Source organism: Elephas maximus, chromosome 20 (genome assembly GCF_024166365.1).
Source record: "Elephas maximus indicus isolate mEleMax1 chromosome 20, mEleMax1 primary haplotype, whole genome shotgun sequence".
Classification (NCBI taxonomy): domain Eukaryota; kingdom Metazoa; phylum Chordata; class Mammalia; order Proboscidea; family Elephantidae; genus Elephas; species Elephas maximus.
This window is the reverse complement of record NC_064838.1, coordinates 12,811,157-12,831,371: the sequence shown is the minus strand read 5'-3', so window position 1 is coordinate 12,831,371 and position 20,215 is coordinate 12,811,157. Positions and strand designations below refer to the sequence as shown.

At 46.8% G+C, this 20,215-nt stretch overlaps 1 protein-coding gene across 4 annotated transcripts in view; it reads left to right on the top strand.

Moving 5' to 3' along the window:
* Positions 1 to 20,215, top strand: part of LRIG1 (leucine rich repeats and immunoglobulin like domains 1) — a 121,319-nt gene that overhangs the window by 99,809 nt on the left and 1,295 nt on the right. For all 4 annotated transcript variants that reach the window (XM_049863221.1, XM_049863224.1, XM_049863223.1 and 1 more), the window contains 8 exons: positions 3,627 to 3,698; positions 4,527 to 4,598; positions 8,541 to 8,704; positions 15,635 to 15,955; positions 17,369 to 17,650; positions 18,159 to 18,578; positions 19,077 to 19,202; positions 19,805 to 19,951. In XM_049863221.1, the coding sequence (XP_049719178.1) occupies positions 3,627 to 3,698; positions 4,527 to 4,598; positions 8,541 to 8,704; positions 15,635 to 15,955; positions 17,369 to 17,650; positions 18,159 to 18,578; positions 19,077 to 19,202; positions 19,805 to 19,951 (1,604 nt within the window). The remainder of the gene's footprint in view (positions 1 to 3,626; positions 3,699 to 4,526; positions 4,599 to 8,540; positions 8,705 to 15,634; positions 15,956 to 17,368; positions 17,651 to 18,158; positions 18,579 to 19,076; positions 19,203 to 19,804; positions 19,952 to 20,215) is intronic.

Genomic DNA, 20,215 nt, shown 5'->3' with positions numbered 1-20,215 from the left:
ACTGGGGGAAACTGTAACTGAACAATAATAATTCCTTAATATTAAATATATGTAGTCAATTATTTTAGGTATTATGATGTCATGGTTATGGTGCAAAAAAAAATCCTTCTTGGGTTAAAAAAAAAAAAGACAGGATACCTGTGATTTGGATTCCTCAGAGTGCTCTGGGTTGGGGTGGGAAGTGGTGGAGGTAGAGATGAGACTGGGGCGGACAATGGCTGTAGCTGTGCCGTGGGTACGTGGAGCTTCATGGTACTCTGTCTACCTATGATGGTGTTTGAAGTTGTCCACGTTAAAAGAGGAAATAAAAGGCAAATGTTGCCCTATGGTCCTGGTGCACAGCTCTGGTTAAAAACCACTGTGCTTGGCATCGGTCAGTGTTGAGTAAGCGTTTGTTGAATGAAAAAGAAAAGAACGAATGCGGCTCCTGATCTCCTCCCCAGCCCAGTCTCCTCAGAGCTTTGCTGGCAAGCGCTGTTGCACGGCCAGGACTGGGAGAAGGCGCCACAACACCGTACTGCCCTGTTTTTGTGGGCCAGGACCCAGTGAGAAGTGGGGAGCATGTCAGCATAGAGAAGGGCTGCCCCCTAGACTTGTCATGTCCGATGAATATATCCATCCTGTGGAGACAGCATCAGTGTTGGGAGTCCCTTCAATCTGACGTGGGCTTGCCTTTGAAGAGCTTGAGGGGCTGGTATTCAGTGATCTACCTCAGAGTGGGAAGGGGAAACTTTCTGGCTTTCACTGAGTTTAAGCTAAAGGACCTGGGGTCCCTCCCACCACACGAGAGGCCAGACCTAGATTGAAGTGTTCTCCCAGAAAGGAAGAAGAGAGCAGCAGAGCCATAAAAGGCCTCCTTCCGTGAAGGCTGGGTGGATGGCGCCTTGCCCTTAATGTTTCCAGCTGCTGCACACAGCCATTTTGGATGGTTCTTCAAACTGGAGCTCCCGATAGGGCAAGAAGGCTCCTAGCCCCTGGCAAGTTGCTTTCTTCTCCCTAGCTTGCCTGTGACAATTGTGTTCCCCACTCCAGAGCCCCCAACTCACAGCGTTTATGAAGCACCTGCTGGGCCTGCACAATGTTCCGGAGTTAGTATGTGAGGAAGGAGGCAAAATTCCCGGGCCCCAGAGTAGTGGCAGAGAGGAGCAGTTAGTCATCTGTGTGCCATGAGTAACACAAGTGCCAGCCCCGTGGTTCCTGTGGCATTCTTTGGGAGGGAGGGGATTGGGTGCACACAGGAGGCGTGGTGAAGGGGGTGCTTGGGGAAACGGGCAGAGCTGGATTATGAGGCAGAGCCTCCACTTCTGCAAGGTAAGGGCCTGAGTAGGTGCCCCGCCTTGGCCAGTGGGTGGGACGGAGCCCACAGAATGGTATTGATTGTTGAGGGATGGGGGAAGGGTTGTACATGCCATGGCTACACTTAAAGACATGAGGACTAGGACTGCTTCAGCACTCCGCCCCCAGTGCCCGCTGGGCTTGCTTCAGCAAGAGCTGAACAGGACTTTGGGACCCCTTTGCTGGGCCGGCCAGGAGGTGTGTGACAGGGTTTGATAGATGACGTCCCCGGGTCCCTATCTGCTCCGGTGGTGCTGAGGAGTCAGTCAGGCCAGCTGTCCCTTCCCTGAGGGCCTCGGTCAGGTGCAGCCAGGTCTCACCTACCCTCCGTAACATGGACAGAACTAGTGTCACACACAGCTCCCTTTTCCCACACAGCAGCCGTTATCAGAGCCGTCAGCTTGAGCTCAGCCCGCAGCCCCCACATGTCTGGGAGAACCTAAGGACCTATTTTAACCCACCAATCAGGACAGTAAAAACCCATCACTGTTGAGTCAACTCCTACTCAGTGACCCTAGAGGACAGAGTAGAACTGCCTCACAGGGTTTCCAAGGCTGTAATCCTTTCCACAGCATAATTGAGGGTATGCTTTATTGGTCTCGTCACTATTAGAAATAACAGGCTGCTCTCATTGTAAAAAGGGACAGTGTGACTAATATTTAATGGCAGCTTTTTCCTGGATCTGGCTTATGGGCAATTTCACCAAACAGTTCAGTGCATGTTTACCAGGACCGGGAGCACAGTGGTCCAGCCCAGGGCATCTGAGGAAGTGCAGAAGTCGGGGGTTCCGAGGCCAGCTTGGGATAGAGTGCCCGGTGCTGTCCTTGGTGGGCTGGTTCTACAGTTAGGGAGCATCCGTTAGCATGGTCACCAGGTTTTCTGTGTGTTTGGTTTATTTGTTTTAAAATGAAACTTTCAGATTGAGAGAGGTTGTGGAAACTTTCAGGATAAGATTTTTTTTCACGTCACACAGACTGCCTCTGAGGGAGAGAACAGCAAAGGGATCTTTGGCCTTTTTGCCCCTTCACCCTCCGGAGGCCGAAAACAGAGCGGGCTTTGTCTGAGGCTGCTTAAATGGAGGACCTGCGAGAAGGAAGGGGTCTGCTTCTGATGAAATGGGGGGTTGGGGGGCCCCTCTGGCACGGCTGCCCTGGGAAGTGGCTTTGTAGGCTCACAGCGCTCTGGGAGCAGGTTGAGAAAGTGCGTCTTTGTGTGGCCCCGTCGCACTGGCCCACCTGTTCCACTGGAAGCCTGGCACTGGCGGCTTTCCTGGTACTTACCTGGGGGAGTCCCGCAGGAGCCCTTTCCCAATGATGTTGGAGCCTGGGGCTCCTGTGGCAGGCGATACCTGGAGCTGAAGGGAATGCTGTGGTCCTGAGGCGGGAGGAATTGGAGCCTTGTTTCTTTTCATTGCCAATGTCCAGCACACACTAGGTTCACCCCTGTAGAGAAGCAAACTGTCCTTTTGGTTACACAGCCCTGCGTGATGCAGGGAGGCAGATTTTGGCTTCAGAGAAAACACTTTTTTCAGGTTGGGATTAGAACTGTGTTGACGCAAGAACCCCCTTCTCGTGGGTGTGCAATCCAGGGGAATGGGCGTTCAGGTAACGTTGGAGGTTGACTTTTGAGGATCCTTGGACCTGGCATTTTAATGAACCTCTGGCCCACGTATAAAATCCAAGGTCTTGTTAAAGAGGCCAGAGCACCCCAGCGTCTCCTGCAGGCCTCGAGGAGGCCAGTGTGGGCCTCTAGTGCCAAGAGCTACAGAGCCATCTTGATGGACGCCTGGTTTCCTGCCTCTTTCCTTGTATTTGTTGGGCACCTTTATCCCCAGAATTCAGTGTTCAGATTGGGCAGCAGTTTTCATTACCCTCTCTGACTCTGGTTCTTCTCCCTGAAGCAGGGAGCAGCCTCCTCTACTGTGAGGCCATTGCTAAACTTTGCCCCTCCCCACCCCCTTGGGTGGTCCTTGAAGAAGCCTGGGCTGGACAAGGTGATTTCCACTTAACATCGCAAAGGGCCTTTTTAGGCAAGACGGTGCATGCAATTCCAGCCTGTCATCACTGCTAAATTCTAATAAAGATAAAAGTGTTTCATTTCAGAAAGGGGAAGGCCTGCATACTTCAGACCCTTAATCTCAGCACAGGTCAGATTTCCACCTGCAGCCCACAGGAGAGGCTAATCAGATAGCACTACCCTAATTATCTGTTCTCTTTCTTCCAACCCTCCCTGGTCCACCCCCCCCCCCCCCCCCCGCCCTCGTCCCGTTTCTGGATGTTTGGAAACTGCAGGACTCTGTTTGGAAACAAGATCAAGTCCGTGGCTAAGAGAGCGTTCTCAGGGCTGGAAGGCCTGGAGCACCTGTGAGTATCTTGCCAGACCTTCCCCGACCCACAGGCCTTCCAAATGCGACTGCTGGGGAAGTCTGCTCGCAATTTAATCGCATCTTTGTAAACCAAGAAACAGGCTATTTGGAAACGCCAGCTGCTTCCTTCTCATTATAAGACAGCTTTAACTTTGGCCTCTATTTTGCTGATACCAGGAACAGTTACAGAACATATGGCCGTTGGTGTGCTCCCAATTAATACAGTTGGTATTTGGAGAAATACCTTCCTCCCTTGGCCTGCCTGCTGCTCCATTGCTCCAGACTCCTTCACGGGCGGCATTTCCACCACCACAAGGACCGAGTATGCTGTGCCACCAAAGCAGCTTAACCGTGCTGAGTGCACACTGGATTTAACTGGGAGGTTTTCTCTGGTGTAGCTGCCTGAGACCCTGGGAGGAAGAGGACAGAGTGGCCCTGAGTCACTCATTGTTGCCATCTGGGGCTGGTGTTTGTAGTACCTTATTCTAGTTTATTTCCTCATTGAATCCAGTTTGACTGTAATCCTGCTGGGAAAGCTTTGGCCTGTTGACTTGCTGAGCAGGCCTCAGCCTCAGTTTGAAGCCGCCCTTAAAGGGCCTTGGTTCCAGAGTGACTCCATGTGTTTGTGTCAAAATATGTGAAATGACAGCCACCTAGAGCAGAATTAGGACACAGGAGTCTAGCTAGTACCTGTGGTTCATCTTTGAAACCAGGGCTGTCCTGAAAAATCCCTAGTGCCTTGCCTCACATGCATGTCATTTAAGGGATGGCTGACCTTGAAGGTACCCAGGATTTCTGTGCGTAAGAGAATTACATTCTTTTTCAGGAACCTTGGCGAGAATGCGATCCGATCTGTCCAGTTTGATGCCTTTGTGAAGATGAAGAATCTTAAAGAGCTGTAAGTTCCTGGGGTTCTGGGGCTCTGACTGACATGGGTGGAGAATTCCAGAGTGAAAAACTCCCAGGCCTGCAGTTATGCCTTTTTTTACATGATAGCTGTGACTGTTTATAGTTGTGAGTTAAATTACCTTTTTAAGAAAAAAAATGCCCTGTTGGGACGTACTCCGGACCAGGGGTTGGCACATAGTAAATATTTTCAACTTTGCAGGCCATAAGGGCTCGTCACGACTACTCAGCTCAGCTGCTGGAGCAGAGAGTGGCCATAGACGATATGCACATGAGCGGACATGGCTGTGTGCGAATGAAATCTTATTTATAAAACTTGGCAGCAGCAGCAGGCTGCATGTAGTTTGCTGAGCTCTGTTCTGTTCTAGATGACACGACATGAAATAAACTTCTGTAAAGCGGATAATCACTTTGGTGACGTCAGGGACAAACATTCATCTTTTGAGTTTGCTTAGAGCAAGGAACCTATATTGAGAGGGGCTGCCTTAAGGAGCATGGTGGGCTGTGAGTGAGGCAGAGAATCTGTGGGTGGTTAGAGCTGAAACAATGCCCAGCCCATGTGCGTATGTAAGGTCACTGTGGTGAACAGTGGTCATGGTGGCATCACCGACGTTGACCCTGGTCTTCTGGTGACAGGGCTTTTGGACCTTACCTGTATCCTAGTCTCCGCAGAGTGGCTAGTCTGGGTGTCCGATGGAAACACTCAAGTTTCCTTTCCTTTTCCTATACGTTAATCCATTCTACATCCAGTAAGCTATGGCCATAGTACTGATTCCTTAAAGGTGTGACTTTGGGTTCTTCTGAGTGCTGACAAAATGGCAGATGCCAAAGAGTGGCCATCTCTGTGCCCTGAGTAGGGAAGGGGCCAGGCGGAGGCTTGGTTCTGCCTCAGCAGTCCCGGTATTGCAAACCTGATCCCGGCCCCTGGTGACATTCTTCTGGGTAAGTGGGGGGAAAGGAGGTGGTCAGGTCTGTCAAGGTGTAGCGCTTTTTCTTAGAAAGGTCTTGCCTGTAGAACAGGATTGAGGAATTTTGTGGCTGGCTCCATGGAGCTTTAGGGCTCTGCAGAAGGTTAAGTTCTGGTACTTCTCCTTTCTTTCAACCTCATTAGTTTTGCTTTTGTCTGTTTTGGATAATACTTAATGTGAAGAAAGGATTCCATAGCTCTGATTCCAGGGAAGAGGGAAGAAGTGATTTAAGACCATTTTTAGAAGGATGGACAGATGGACAGATAGGTGATAAAGCTAGTATAGTAAAATGTTAACGGTAAAATCTAGGCAGTAGGTACCCGTTCCTTTCAACTTTTCTATCTGAAGTACTGATTTAACGAGAAGAGAGTATTTGAGAAGGAAGGAAAGGTAAAGATGGTTTCCTTTTGGCCTCCTAAAAATTCAGTTTTCCTGAGACAGTTTTCTAGCTGGGAAGAACCAGGCCCTTCCAGAAGCTTGGACCCCACGATGCCTCTGCCTGGCTGTGGAGGCTCAGTCTTGGTCTTCTGCCTGGGTTTCCCGTCAATCTCTGCATGTACCCAGCTGTGGCTGGCTCTGGGCCCAGGCCTCAGATGGGAGAAGATACGGTTAATTCCACTTGGTCATTTTCTTCCCTCATTGGATTGAGGCAGGTTGTGTGCCCACTTAGTCATCCTCTGGGTAAATTTCCACAAGTGATGATTAGAAACACACTTTGAGTTGGAATCATGAAAATACACAACATGAGCCAGTGGAGTATTGGAATGGCTGGAGGTGGGGGCCGTGGGAAGGCAGAGCCTGTTAGTAGCTGAAGAGGCTGTGCTCTTAGCGAAGGGAAAGTAGCAAAGCCTTGGGGTTACTCACGGTCCCTGCTGTCTAGTCTTTAAGCCTAGCCCGTATGTGTGGTGGGGGGTTGCCAGTGTGTCTGTTCTAATGCTTCTCCATCTGTGCTGTTTGTTGGTCCTAACTCGGTCTTTAGGAAAACCCTCTCTCCAGGTCAAGCCTGCACTGTTTTTCTAAGGTCTGGTCTCCTTTCAGTTTGAGGTGGGTTTCACTGGGGGCAGGTGAAATCCTCAAGGCTGCCAGGCCCAGCAGATTGACTGTGTGTTACAAGGATGAACTTTTTTTCACACATTTCTAACCAAGGACAAATGTCAAATTTGTTCTCCCCCTTTTGTTCCTGTGGCTCTAAATATTCCGTGTCACCACACAAGTCTCACAGTGATGGCCTAGTATCTTCCTCTTGGATGGTCATTCAAAGTACTGAGCCTTTCCTGCTTGACTACAACAGAAAGCGGAGTCACACCAAATGCCCTCTTGATGGGGAATCAGGTGCGTCCAGCAGTGAGAGAGCTCCTTTTGGCTCTTCACCTAGGCTGATGAGTTCTTCAGAACCTGACAGCTGCCTGCTCAGCCACCACACAGAGCTCAGTCCTGGGAAGCTGCCCTCACGCTGAGTGAGAATCTGCCATTTTCCCATGTAGCCCCAACAGCCACTCTTCCACAGGGCAGCCTTCCAGATATCGCTAAGCAGAGAGCTACTTGCCCGTCAAATAAAAATACAAGATCTAATACTGATTTTAAGGTCTAGTATGGGCAAGAATTGCAGTTCCAATGGCTTTGAGATAAATTATTTCAGCCTTTAAAAAAGCACTTTCCAAAATTAATAAATGAAAATGCTTAACTTATCTGGGAGTGACGAGGAACAGCAGGGAAGAGTAGATTTTACTTAGTCAGCCTTGGATTATCTGGCTTAAGACTCGTTTCCCCTTGCTGTTCAATAGGTTGACAGTGTCTTTGCTCACTAGAAGGCCAGAGTGAAGTGGAAGAAAACAGAAGCCCAGTCCACTTGGTTGCCTTGTTGACTACTGATGAAAATGGCAGATGGAGAAGGAGGCTGTTGATACAGTATTAGCTCACGTGGCATTTTGGGAATTTCTAAGCATGCTGGCACCCCCTTTAGTTACCATGTGCCACAGATGACAGTTTATTACAGGGAAGCCTGTGTATTTTCTTTCTGGGCCCTTTTCTTTGTCATGGGTCGGCCATCATTCTTCAGCTCACAGCCTTGAGGTCTTCCAGGATCAGGCAGCTAGACTCTTTGGTTGACTTATCTTCAAGTGACTCCTCAGGAAGGAATGTCCGCTGAGATGGCAATTCTGATTTCTGTTTAAAAAGCTTATCCTCAGTTGCTGAGAAATGAAAAAGAAAATATTCTCTGTTTTGGTTGGAGCTGCACAAAACCGAAGTTGTGCATTCTCATGCTCCCTGGGCAGTGGCAATTAACTCTCAAGCACTGTTGAGGGAGCGGAGCTGGATTCATCGGGCCTCCCGAATAATGCTGGTGTGCAGACAAATACACAAACAAGAGGGAAGCATATTGGCCAGGCTTACGTGTGGAAGTAAGAAAACACACAGCTTTGCCAAATCAAAAAATAGCAGCCGTGTAGGAAAAGAGCCCTTCTCAGAATTTATTTCAGAATTGAGATCAAAGTTTCAGTCCAAGTAGCTTATTGGGAAAGTGGGGAAAAAAACAGAGAGGGGACAGTGCTGGCTCACCACGACTGGACATGTCACAGGCCCAGAAAGGTGAGAGAATACTCCCAGGGTCACAGAAGAGCCGTGTTTGCCTGAAAACACGTGTCACCTCCAGCTTCTGCTATGTGTGGTCCCTGCGCCAGCAGCATCACCTGGGATCATGTTGGAAATGCAGAGTCTTGGTTCCGCTCCTGTCCTTCTGAGTCAGAAGCTGCATGTTAACAAAGTCCCCAGGCAGGGTATGTGGGCTGCTCTGGGTCATTGGATAGGAAGTGTGTGAAAAACCATCTCCCCATCCAGCTTGTGGCGCTCACGGTAGACACTGATTGAGGTGCAGACGCTGATCAAGGTGGTCGGTCGTTCCGTGGGCTGAGGAACATCCCCTCTTTGCAGTCACACTCAAGCCTCCACTTCTGTTTTTCTTTCAGCCATATCAGCAGTGACAGCTTCCTGTGCGACTGCCAGCTGAAATGGCTGCCCCCGTGGTTGACCGGGAGGATGCTGCAAGCCTTCGTGACGGCCACCTGTGCCCACCCACAGTCACTGAAGGGCCAGAGCATTTTCTCTGTACCGCCAGAGAGTTTTGTGTGTGGTAAGACAGTCTCTGGGACTTTTTTCATGAAGGGCAAAGGTCAGGAGGAACTCTTCATTATGGGAGTGCTTCTGGGATCGGAGTAACCCCAACCCATGATTACAAATCAGCTGCTGGATGCAATTTATTTCCCACTGAAACCACACGTAGTATTTACCGTACAGTCGCCTCATTATGTGGTTCCGGGGGTACATGCATTTAATCAGAAGGGAACACGAGTCGGTACGGTTACAAATCACAGTCATCAGTGACAGGAAGGTGGTTCTGTTGTTTCAAGGGGGCTCTGGTGCCCGGGTTGAGCTGTGAATTTATTCAGTGTATGAGGCTGGGGTTTTAATGTGTGTCTCTTTCCAGCCCCAAGAATGAAAGGTTAAATGCAGGAAGAGCGAGTCTCAGGAGTACAGTTGCTCTAGTAAAAAAATTCCTTGATGTTGACTTACGCTCTCGCTGTTTCTCCAAACCACTGGAATCTCCTTGCAGCTCTAAATTCCTTTCCCTTCTGATTGGCTAAGACAGCTCTTGCCATCCTTTGACCAGGGGTGTCAGGAACCAGGTTTGGTTCCCCAGCAAATGCTGAACAGCTGAGAACGCACACGTCTGCTAGCTCAGAGAGGAAGGACGACACCTCTTGGTCAGGAGGATGGGGTCACAGGAGGAATTTTGAGTTCTCCTGTGTTTTCTCTAGGGCAGGAGCTAGGCTGAGATTCCCAGGCCTGACGTGAATGGCTAGACATGTGTGAGTCCCTGATGGGCATCACCTCTGAGTCCAGGGACCCAGCCGTGATGGTCCTAACCAGAGCTCACCTCATGGTTACCACGACCCTGGTGGCCCACTTCTCTGTCTCTCTACTTTTTGGCCATAGCGATAGCCACACACCCACCCGCCCCATCACCACTTCTGAGAGCAGGCTTGCCTACCTTTCTCTGACCCATGGCATTGGGAATTCATAAGGACACTATCAGCATGGGAGTAGCCTTCCAAAATGAGCTTTTCTTACTGATCAGTCTTCAAAAAAAATTGCCATCGAGTCAGTCGTACCTGACCCATAGCGACCCTGTATGGGGCTTCCCAGGCTGTAAAACTTTACAGAAGCAGACTGCCACATCTTTCTCCCGAGGAGCAACCAGTGGATTAGAAGCCGAGCACTTAACCACTGCACCACCAGGGCCTAAATGTTTTAACTATAAAACCGTGGATGAGTTAAGGCCAGACGTAGATCAAGAGAGAGACTAAAAGTTATGTATGGTAAACAGGGTAGCCGTAGCTGGGTTTCCTGGGCTTCCTGGGGATTGGGCATTTTTAATGATTTTGCAGCCTCAGGGGCTACAGAAGCTGTCCCTAGTGATTGGGTACCTGGCCCTGGGGTGATAGGACAGGCATGTCGTGACCCAGGAGCGTGTGAACCCGAAAAGGGGAGTAGTTGAAGAGTGCTCAAGAAGGAAAATGGACCTGTCTCTAGCCAGGGCCTCAAAACTGGGCCAAGACAACACCTTTGAGGTACAGTATATTACACTGAGGCTACACACAGCTCCCATCATCTAGGCACAGAATGGCCGTGTGATTCTCTGTTCATCAATACCTGGTCCTTGACCAATCAACTGTTTCTAGAGCTGTCTGCAATTCAGCCTCCTTGCCGCTTCGTCCCCCTTTCCTGCCATAGAGTGTAGGCTTTCCCTCTGTATGAGCCAAGGTGGGTTCAGCTGCTGGACTTTGGCATAACGTGTGATCCCATCCACATGAAATGTCCAGAACGGGGACCTCTGTAGAGGCAGAAGGTAGGTTAGTAGTTACCTAGCACTGGGAAGGAGGGGAGGAGAGGGGATAGTAAAGAGCGCGGCATTTCTTTTTGAGGTGATGAAAATGTTCTAAAATTGACTGTGGAAACGGTTGCAGATCTGTGAATATACTAAAAACCGTTGAATTATACACTTTAAAGGGGTAAATTTTCTTGTATATGAATTACATCTCAATAAAGCTGTTTGTTAAAAAAGTAATATAATTGACATGCCATAAAATTCACCCCTTTATAAAGTGTACAATTCAGTGGTTTATTAGAATATTCAGGAGTTGTGTAACTGTCACATTATCTAATTTTAGAACAGTTTTCATCAACCCTAAAACAAAGTCCATGCCTTTTAGCAGTCACTTCCTATTCTCCCTGCCCTACCTTCTGTCTCCACTGGTTTGCCAATTCTAGACATTTCATATAAAGGGAATCACATTATGTTTGATCTTTTATGACTGACCTTGTTCACTTAGCGTGAACAATATGTATCAGTATTTCATTCCTTTTTATCGATAAATTCTATGTCATCTATTGATACACCACATTTGAGTTATCCATTCATTAGCTGATGGGTTGGTTCCACTTCTTTGGCTATTATGAATAATCCGAAATGAGCATTTGTGTGTAGGTTTTTATGTGAATTCTCATGGGTATATACCTAGGAGTGGAATTGCTGGGTCGTACGGGAAGTCTGTTCTAACTTCGGAGGAACTGCCAAACTTTCTGAAGTGGCCGCACCATTTTACATACTCACTAGAAGTGTATAAAACTTCAGATCTCTCCCCATCATGCCAATGCGTGTTATCATCTTTTTATTTTCGCCATGCTGTTTTTTAGTGGGTGTGAAGTAGTATCTCATTATGGTTTTGATTTACACTTCTCTTTTTAGTAACTAACGATATTGAGCATCTTACCATATGCTCAATACGGACACATGTATATCTTCTCTGGAGAAATAGCTATTCAGGTCCTTTGCACGTGGTTTAATTATATAATTTAACTTTTAATTGTTGAGTTAATGCCAGGCTACCATTACTGAATGTTCTGATCAGTCTGTAGAAGAATCTGAATCAGAAGGGGGACATGGAGAATTTCAGATTCTCAGGGAATCTAGCATTTTTGGAGCCATGTAAGCTGGATGAGTCCCTGACACTATTGCTATGAGGTTAACTTTAAACCAAAAATATTCCCTGAGGTCTTCTTAAAACCAAGCTATAGTTCAGCTTAACTATATAGGAATTCTTTGTATATTCTAGATGTCAGACCATTAACAGAAATATGATGTGCAAATATTTCTTCCCATTCCGTGAGCTTTTCACTTTTTTGAAACCCAAAAAGTTTTTACTTTTGATGAAGTCCTATTTGTTTTCTCTTTTGTTGCTTGTGCTTTTCGTTTACTATCTAAGAAACCATTGCGTCAGCCAAGGTGACAAAGTTTAATCCTGTGGTTTTTTCCTTCTGTTCCTAAATTTGTTGGATTTAGTCAGATACTTTGCATCTGTTTTGATGATCATATGTTTTGATTTCTTCTGTTTATGTGGTGTATTAAATTGATTTCCTTTTGTTGAGCATCTTTACATTCCTGGGATAAATCCCACTTGCTCATGGGATATAATCCTTTTTATTTGTTTCTGGATTTGGTTTGCTCTATTTGGTTAAAGATTTTTTTTTTTTTTTTTTGGTTTTATATTCATAAGAGATGAAGTTTTTTGGGGGGTGTGTGTATGTGATGTCTGGTCTTGGTATCGTGGTAATGCTGACTGCCAGAATTAGTTGGAAAGCATTTCCTCCGATTCCGTTTTTAGGAAAAGTTTCTGAAGTACTGGCAGTAGTTCTTCCAATGTTTGGTAGAATTCACCAGTGTAGCCACCTGGGTCTGGGCTTTTCTCTGTGGGAAGGTTTTAACTAATTCAATCTCCTGTTACATCTATTCAGATTTTTTATTTCTTCTTCCGAGTAAGTTTTGGTAGTTTATTTTTCTGGCAATTTGTTGGCACACAGTTGTTTATAGTATTCCCTTCTTATTTCTTTTTACTTTTGTAAGGTTGGTAGTAATGTATCCCCCTCTTTCATTCCTGATTTTAGTCATCGGAGCCTCCCCCGCCCCTTTTTTTGGCCACTCTAGCTACAGACTTACTGATTTTGATAATCTTTTCAGAGAACCAACCTTTAATTTCGTTGATGTTCTCTGTTTTTCTATTCTCTTTCATTTATTTCTGCTATAATCTTTTATTATTTCTTTCCTTCTGCCTGCTTTGGGTTTAGTTTACTCTCCTTTTTCTAGTTTCTTATAGATTATTAATTTGAGATTTCTTCTTAATATAGGCAATTTGCTGCTATAAATTTCTAAGCACTGCTTTATCTGCATCCCAGAAGTTTTAGTATGTTGCGTTTTTGTTTTCATTCATCTCAAAGTATTTTCTAATATCCCTTATGATTTCTTCTGGTACTTGAAGGAGTACATTATTTAATTTCTACAAATTAGTTTCAGTATTCCTTCTGTTAAATGATTTCTAACTTTATTCTATTGTGGTTGGAGAAGATTCTTTGTAGATTTCAATCTTTTTAAATTTACTGAGACTTGGTTTGTGGCCTAACATATGGTCTTAGAGGATATTCCATATGCATTTTAGAAGAATGTATATTCTGCCCTTGGTGGGTGAAATGCTGTAGAGTCTGTTAAGTCTAGCTGGTTTAGAGTGCTTGTTGTTCATGTCTTCTACTTCCTTGTTGATTTTGTCTAGTTCTGTCCATTATTGAAAATGGAGTATTGATGTCTGCAGTTACTGGATTGTCTGCTTCTCCCTTCAATTCTGTCAGTTTTTGCTTCATGTATTTTGGGATTTTCTTGTCTCTTTGTTTTCCTGATGGATTGGTACTTTTATCATTATAAAATGTTATCTCTGGTAACAATTTGTGTCTTCATATAGACACTCCAGCTCTCTCTTGGTTACTGTTTGCCTACTTGTGTTCTCAAATCTAAAGTCTGTCGTCTTGTAGGTAGCATATAGTTGGGCCATGGTTTTTTATTCATTATGTCAATCTCTGCTTTTTGGTTGGAGTGTTTAATTCATTTATGCTTAATTAATTACTGATAAGTTAGGGTTTGCTATTCATGTTCTATATGTTTTATCTTTATCATTTAATTTTTCCATTACTGATTGCTTTTGTATTAAATAGGTATTTTCTAGTGTACCATTTTAGTTCCCTCGTTGGTCTACTGTATTTTGTAAAGTTATTTTCTTGGTAGTTGCTATGGTAGTTATAATTAATATCTTAATGTAAAACAGTCAGTAGTATACAAAAATTTTGCTCATAAAGCTCCATTTCCTCCCTCCCGTTTGTTATTATAAATATTTCATCTTTATACATCATAAACCCACCAGAAGTTTTATAATTATGGCTTTATGTAGCTGTCAGCGAAGCATAGGAAAGAGTTACAAATATGTGTTTATACTGTCTTTTATGCCCACCTATGCAGTTAGCTTTAATGGCATTATTTCTTCACGTGGATTGGAGTTACTGTCTGGTGCTCTTTAACTGCAGCCTGAAGGACTCCCTTTAGTATGCTGTGTAGGGTAGATCTAATAGTGAGGAATTCTCGCAATTATTGCCTCTCTGGGAATATTCTAATTTCTCCTTCACTTTTGAAAGAGATATAGAATTCCCAGTTGACAGTCTTTTTCTTGCAGTGCTTTCAATATGTCATCCCACTGTCTTCTCACCTCCAAGGTTTCAGAAATCAGCTATTAATGTTATTGAAGATAAATCCCTTGCGTGTTAACGAGCCTTTTCTCTTTTGCTGCTTCCTGGATCCTTCCTCTGTCTTTTGATAGTCTGACTCTGATGTGCCTCGGTGTGTATCTTTGAGTTTATTCTATTTGGATATTCTGTTCATTGAGTTTTTCGGATGTGTACATTAATGCTTTTCATTAAATTTCAGAATTTGGGGGCCATTATTTCTTCAGATATTCTTCTCTTTTCGAGTCCCATGATTTGTGTTACGTGGACTCCCATTATTTGTATATTGTTATGCTTGCTGGTGTCTCACAGGTCTTTGCAGCTCTGTTCATTTTTCTTCATTCTGTTTTCCTCAACTGGCAATTCATTTCTTCTGCCGGCTCAGTTCTGCTTTCATGTCCCCCAAGTGGATTTTTCATTTCAGTTACTATACACTTTTAACTCCAGAATTTCTATTTGGTTCATTATATAATGGTGAAAACCTGTTCTTTTTTCCTTTAATTCCTGTGGACATTTCATTCACCTGGTTTTCCTTTTTTTGGGCTAGCCTCTTGTTTGCCCTAACTGGTATTTCTGCCTGAAGCATCTATATTGTTAAACAATGGCTGCCAATTGTTTTCTGAGTCAGGGCAAATAACTACCAGCCCTGTGAATGGGCTGCTACTGCATAGGTCTCATGGTGACAATTCCCTGAGGATAGGGCCTTTGAGGGGTACTCCAGACCCATTCTGTCTCCCTCAATAGCAGCTAGTTTCAGGTAGTTTCAGGGCTGCTGTAGAGCTGTGGAGAAAGGAGTGGGATCAGGACAAGTAAAGATGCCACAAAATTAACATTTCTTATTGAGATTCAGCCTTTTTTTTTTTTTTTTTTGAGTCAGTGCTCCATGGATTGTAGTAAACCTTTGGTTACTTTCTAGAATTCTGAAAAGGATTTTGACCATTTTTGCTAGGGTTCGTTGCTTTTATCAAGTACAGAGTTTTGGAGGTCCTTTCTGGGCTCTTCTGTATATAGTTCATACCTTCCTTTTTTCTGTAGTAACGGTTGTGGGTCCGGCCTGTGCAGCCATCTTTGTGTAAGAGCCTTTTTTGTAAAAGTCAGTAGGTAAAGCCGGTTGTAGTCTTCTCAAGGAAACTGCTGGCTGGTTTGATAATTTAATATTGTTAGGTTAATTTGTAATCAAGGACTGCTCGTGGATTTATCATTGGATAAGACCACATACCCATGGTACAGCTTCCTTATGGTGCTTAGTGTAGCGCAGAACTCACAGGAACCCTGAAAGATTGTTATCATGGGTGTTTTACCTGCTCACTCTTTGATGCAATTTCTTGCTAGTTTGAAGAGAAACCTGATCCCTCTGTGTACTGAGAGCCCGTGTGACTTACATCTGGTCCTTTTCCCCCAGATGACTTTCCAAAACCCCAGATTATCACCCAGCCAGAGACGACCATGGCTGTGCTGGGCAAGGATATCCAGTTCACGTGCTCGGCAGCCAGCAGCAGCAGCTCCCCTATGACCTTTGCCTGGAAGAAGGACAATGAGGTCCTGGCCAACGCTGACATGGAGAACTTCGCCCATGTCCGCGCGCAGGATGGAGAGGTGATGGAGTACACCACCATACTGCACCTCCGTCACGTCACTTTTGGGCACGAGGGCCGCTACCAGTGCATCATCACCAACCACTTTGGCTCCACCTACTCACACAAGGCCAGGCTCACCGTGAATGGTACGGAAGTGCTATCTTCTGTTACTCTGGTGTCAGATTGTTGTGAAGCCACACTCATGACTGCTGTCTGTTATCCGTGTAGAGATGGTTAGGACAGGAGACACACAAAGCTTCACTGGGAGACTGTTTTCTGGGTGTGCCCCACAGCAAGTTTTACAGATTGAAGGGTTATTCTCTCAGAAGTTTTTTTTTTTTTTTGGTGACTTTTTCACCCAGTTACGTTAAGTCAGGTTGTGGGGCTGAGCCTTGTAGTTTTCTTATCCTCCATGAGCCCCTGGGTGGTGTGTACAGTTTAAGCGCTCAACTACTAGCTGAAAGGTTGGCAGTTTGAACCCAGCCAGCGGCACCTCAGAAGACAGGCCTGGTGAGCTGCTTCCAAAAGGTCATAGCCTTGAAAACCTAGAGCAGTTCTACTGTGCACACATGGGGTCACCTACCCCACTAACTAGAGGAGCCCTGGTGGCACAGTAGTTAAGTGCTCAGCTGCTAACTGAAGGGTTTGCAGTTCGAACCCACCAGCTACTCCGTGGGAGAAAGTTGTGGCCTCTGCTTCCATATAGATTACAGCTTTGGACACCCTGTGGGGCAGTTTTACTTTGCCCTGCAGGTCTTTATGAGCCAGAATCAACTGGATGGCATTGAGTTTTCTGGGAACCCCCATAAGCTAATGGGATTTTCCTGATTGTTCAACTTCTGGTGACAAAGCTAGCATAGAGGTCATCAGAAGAGTTAGAGCTGGCACGCTTCCAGCCTCCTCAGACCACAGAAACACATTCTTAGCCACACTTCAGCTGGCTGTCTTGGCGTATTACGGAGAGAGTTCTCACTGTTGCTTGAAAACTCAATGGTTCGACCTTGATGGGAACTGCGGTGACGTGCCATTCTCTCGGGGTGGGGGGTGGGGAGGATATTCGCGAAAAACGAGCTCACCAGATGCATGGTTTCTGCCTGTGTGTATAGTAACATGGTCCCAACACCACCTCCCACCGCTGTTTTTTCAAGAGGGAAGAGCTGCCCCTGATGGAGCAGATACCTCTTTGCCAGGCTTTCTGCTGGTGGGAAGGCGGGCAGGCATCAGACCTGGCATTGATGAGGTGCCCTTGGAGAGACCGGTTACCATCTGAGGTAGAGCAGGGGAATGTTTCTTAGTAAGGCCTCGTGCATGAGGAGCTCACAGCTGACGGCGTACGAGAAGAGACTGACGGAAATGCTCCCCTGTGGTGGGGAGACCATTGGCAGACCTTGGAAACCCACTGCTCCCAATTCCAGGGGTGGATGTTCCTGGTGGCAGCAGTCAGCCACAGGCAGACATTGGCATGGGAAGGTGGTGAGGGGTGGTCTAGCTGCTGGAGGATTTCCTGGTCTCTGCGTCTAGCTTTCCTGAACCTGACCCTGTATCTGTATGTTTTGTAGTGTTGCCATCATTCACCAAAATGCCCCACGACATTGCCATCCGGACTGGCACCATGGCCCGCCTCGAATGTGCTGCCCGGGGCCACCCCAACCCCCAGATTGCCTGGCAGAAGGACGGAGGCACAGATTTCCCCGCTGCTCGGGAGCGACGCATGCACGTCATGCCAGATGATGACGTGTTTTTCATCACCGATGTGAAAGTAGATGACATGGGGGTTTACAGCTGTACCGCCCAGAACACTGCCGGCTCAGTTTCAGCTAACGCCACTCTGACTGTCCTAGGTTCGCCTGTTGATACACTATGTGCATGTGGGAGGGGGTTCTGAAATTGCACAGATGCCGAGAGGAAAGGTTGTCCACCCGCTCTGTGCAGCCTGCGGTGGGGAGGTGGGTGTGGGGGGCTGTTTCTACTTTGCTTAAGATTGTCTTGATCAAATGGCTCAATCTCTTAAAAATGATAGGCAGTGAATTGAGAGTCTTCATTCAGAGCAAGGGTTAGGCTTAAACTTTAGTGAGAGCTGCCCTTTGACCTGGGCAGGAGGGGACTGAGCTCTGTCACTGGACAGCCTGGAAACAATAGAAGCCTTTCTGGCCAGAGGTTGGCCAGCCCCCAGAATGCCTTTTATGATTTAGTCATTGTGTTAGAGGCTCTTCTGAAAAGCTTGCCACTCTGATACAAGATCTTACGTGGCATTTCACTGGGATGCTGAACTGTCTTTTATCCACAAGGCAGATCTGTAGCACATGGGGCCTGCAGAATGACCGTAAGATCTTCACTGACTTCTTGCAGAAACTCCGTCCCTGGTGGTGCCTTTGGAAGACTGTGTGGTGTCTGTAGGAGAAACAGTGGCACTCCAGTGCAAAGCCACCGGGAGCCCACCACCCCGCATCACCTGGCTCAAGGGGGACCGGCCTCTGGGCCTCACTGAGCGGCACCACTTCACCCCAGGCAACCAGCTGCTTGTTGTTCAGAACGTGGTGGCAGAGGATGCAGGCAGATATACCTGCGAGATGTCCAACGCCCTGGGCACTGAGCGAGCTCACAGCCAGCTGAGTGTCCTGCCCACGCCTGGCTGCAGGAAGGACGGGACCAGCGTGGGCATCTTCACCATTGCTGTGGTGTGCAGCATCGTCCTGACCTCTCTGGTCTGGGTGTGCATCATCTATCAAACCAGGAAGAAGAGTGAGGAGTACAGTGTCACCAACACAGGTCAGGCTCTTGGGAGGAGGACAAGCAGTGACATTTGTCAGGCTAGGTCCAGAGGCTTTGTCAAGAATTTCATTACGTTCAGTCCTGTCAAACCTTTGGGAATGTGGAGGCACTCTGGATGGCTGAGGCTTTGGTCCCATCGGCACCATTTAAACTTTCTGGAAGTTAGTACTGAACGGGAGCACTGTCGTACACGAGTCTGGGAGGAACTCTGGTTGCACACAGGTCTGTGTGTCGTCCTCGGGCCACGTGTGGCTTCTTCCTAAAATGCCTTTACGGTGCTGTCTTCTGTTGGTTCTGTCTTTCCTGTCATCCTCTGTTTCATGGACTCAGCAGCAGTCTGACTGAGGGAGGGTCAGCAGGCTCCATGAGGCAGCGGCTCTGCACAGCCTCTGTGGCCATTGTCGGGTGGGTCCCTGATGGTGGATACGTATCTGCATTTCTTGTCAGAGGGCTGGATTGGGAACCCTGGCATCTGACTGTCTTGTCTCTTTGCAGATGAAACCATTGTGCCGCCTGATGTCCCAAGCTACCTCTCTTCTCAGGGGACCCTTTCTGACCGACAAGAAACCGTGCTCAGGACCGAGGGTGGCCATCAGGCCAGTGGGCACATTGAGAGCAATGGTAAGGCCTGAGTGTCAACAAAGCAGACCTGACATAACTGTCTCCAGGGTAGCTGCCTGGCGTTAGACCAGGCACACTCGGTGAATCAGAAGGTTGCACGACAGAAGGCTTCAGTGGTGTTTTTGTTTTGAACTCAGCCTGAGCACCCTTCTGCAAGGTTTAAAAATCCTGTCCCCCAGAAAGTCCCTATGCTGGGCTCAGTTTCTGCTAGCCAAGACAGGTAGGATTACCTGGAATAAGAGCTGCAGAGGACCTTACAGGGTATGAAACCAACCCAATCCTCGTATAGGGGAAGAGCCCAGGTCTGCTCTGTGCTCCCAGCTTTCTTATACTACAAAGCTCGCACCAAGGTGAGGTAGTTGGGGCTGTGTGGAGCCTGAGCAGAGTCAGGGTTTAGCCTGTGAGAACGCTTATCTCACAAGGTTCTGAGTGCTCACAGGCCACCTGGTGGGAAGGAAGTAGCAGAAATTTCCCCCGCTGGACCCTTTGAAGGTCATTTTTTAAAAATGACTGTGTTCTAGTGGCTTTGTCCGCACTCCTTTTATAAGGCTTATTGTGGAACGTATAGGCCCAGAGTTCTAACGGTGTGGCATCTATTGCAGGTGTTTGTCCAAGAGATACAGGCCTCTTTCCAGAGGTTGACGCTCATGGCGTTGCACGCATACAGCCAAAGCTCTGTGTGGGGTATAATAAAGAGCCCTGGAAAATGACAGAGAAAGCCGAGAGAACCCTTGGTCCACATAAAACAGGTATGAAATGCTTTCATCAGGAAAAATATTTTATTCTCAAAATCAAACGGAAAGGGAGCTATAGTATTGGTCTACGATGATGTCAGTTTTGTATTCAGCTATAAACACAAAGCTCTGTGTTTGGCTCACTTTTAATTCCAGAATTAGATGTGTATGAAATCTACAGTATGATCAGTCTGAGTGTAAATTTTATGATTTATAAGCAAGTAAAATAAGGGGCAAGGCTAAACAAAACGGAGAATCTTAGTACTTTTTCCCCAGGGC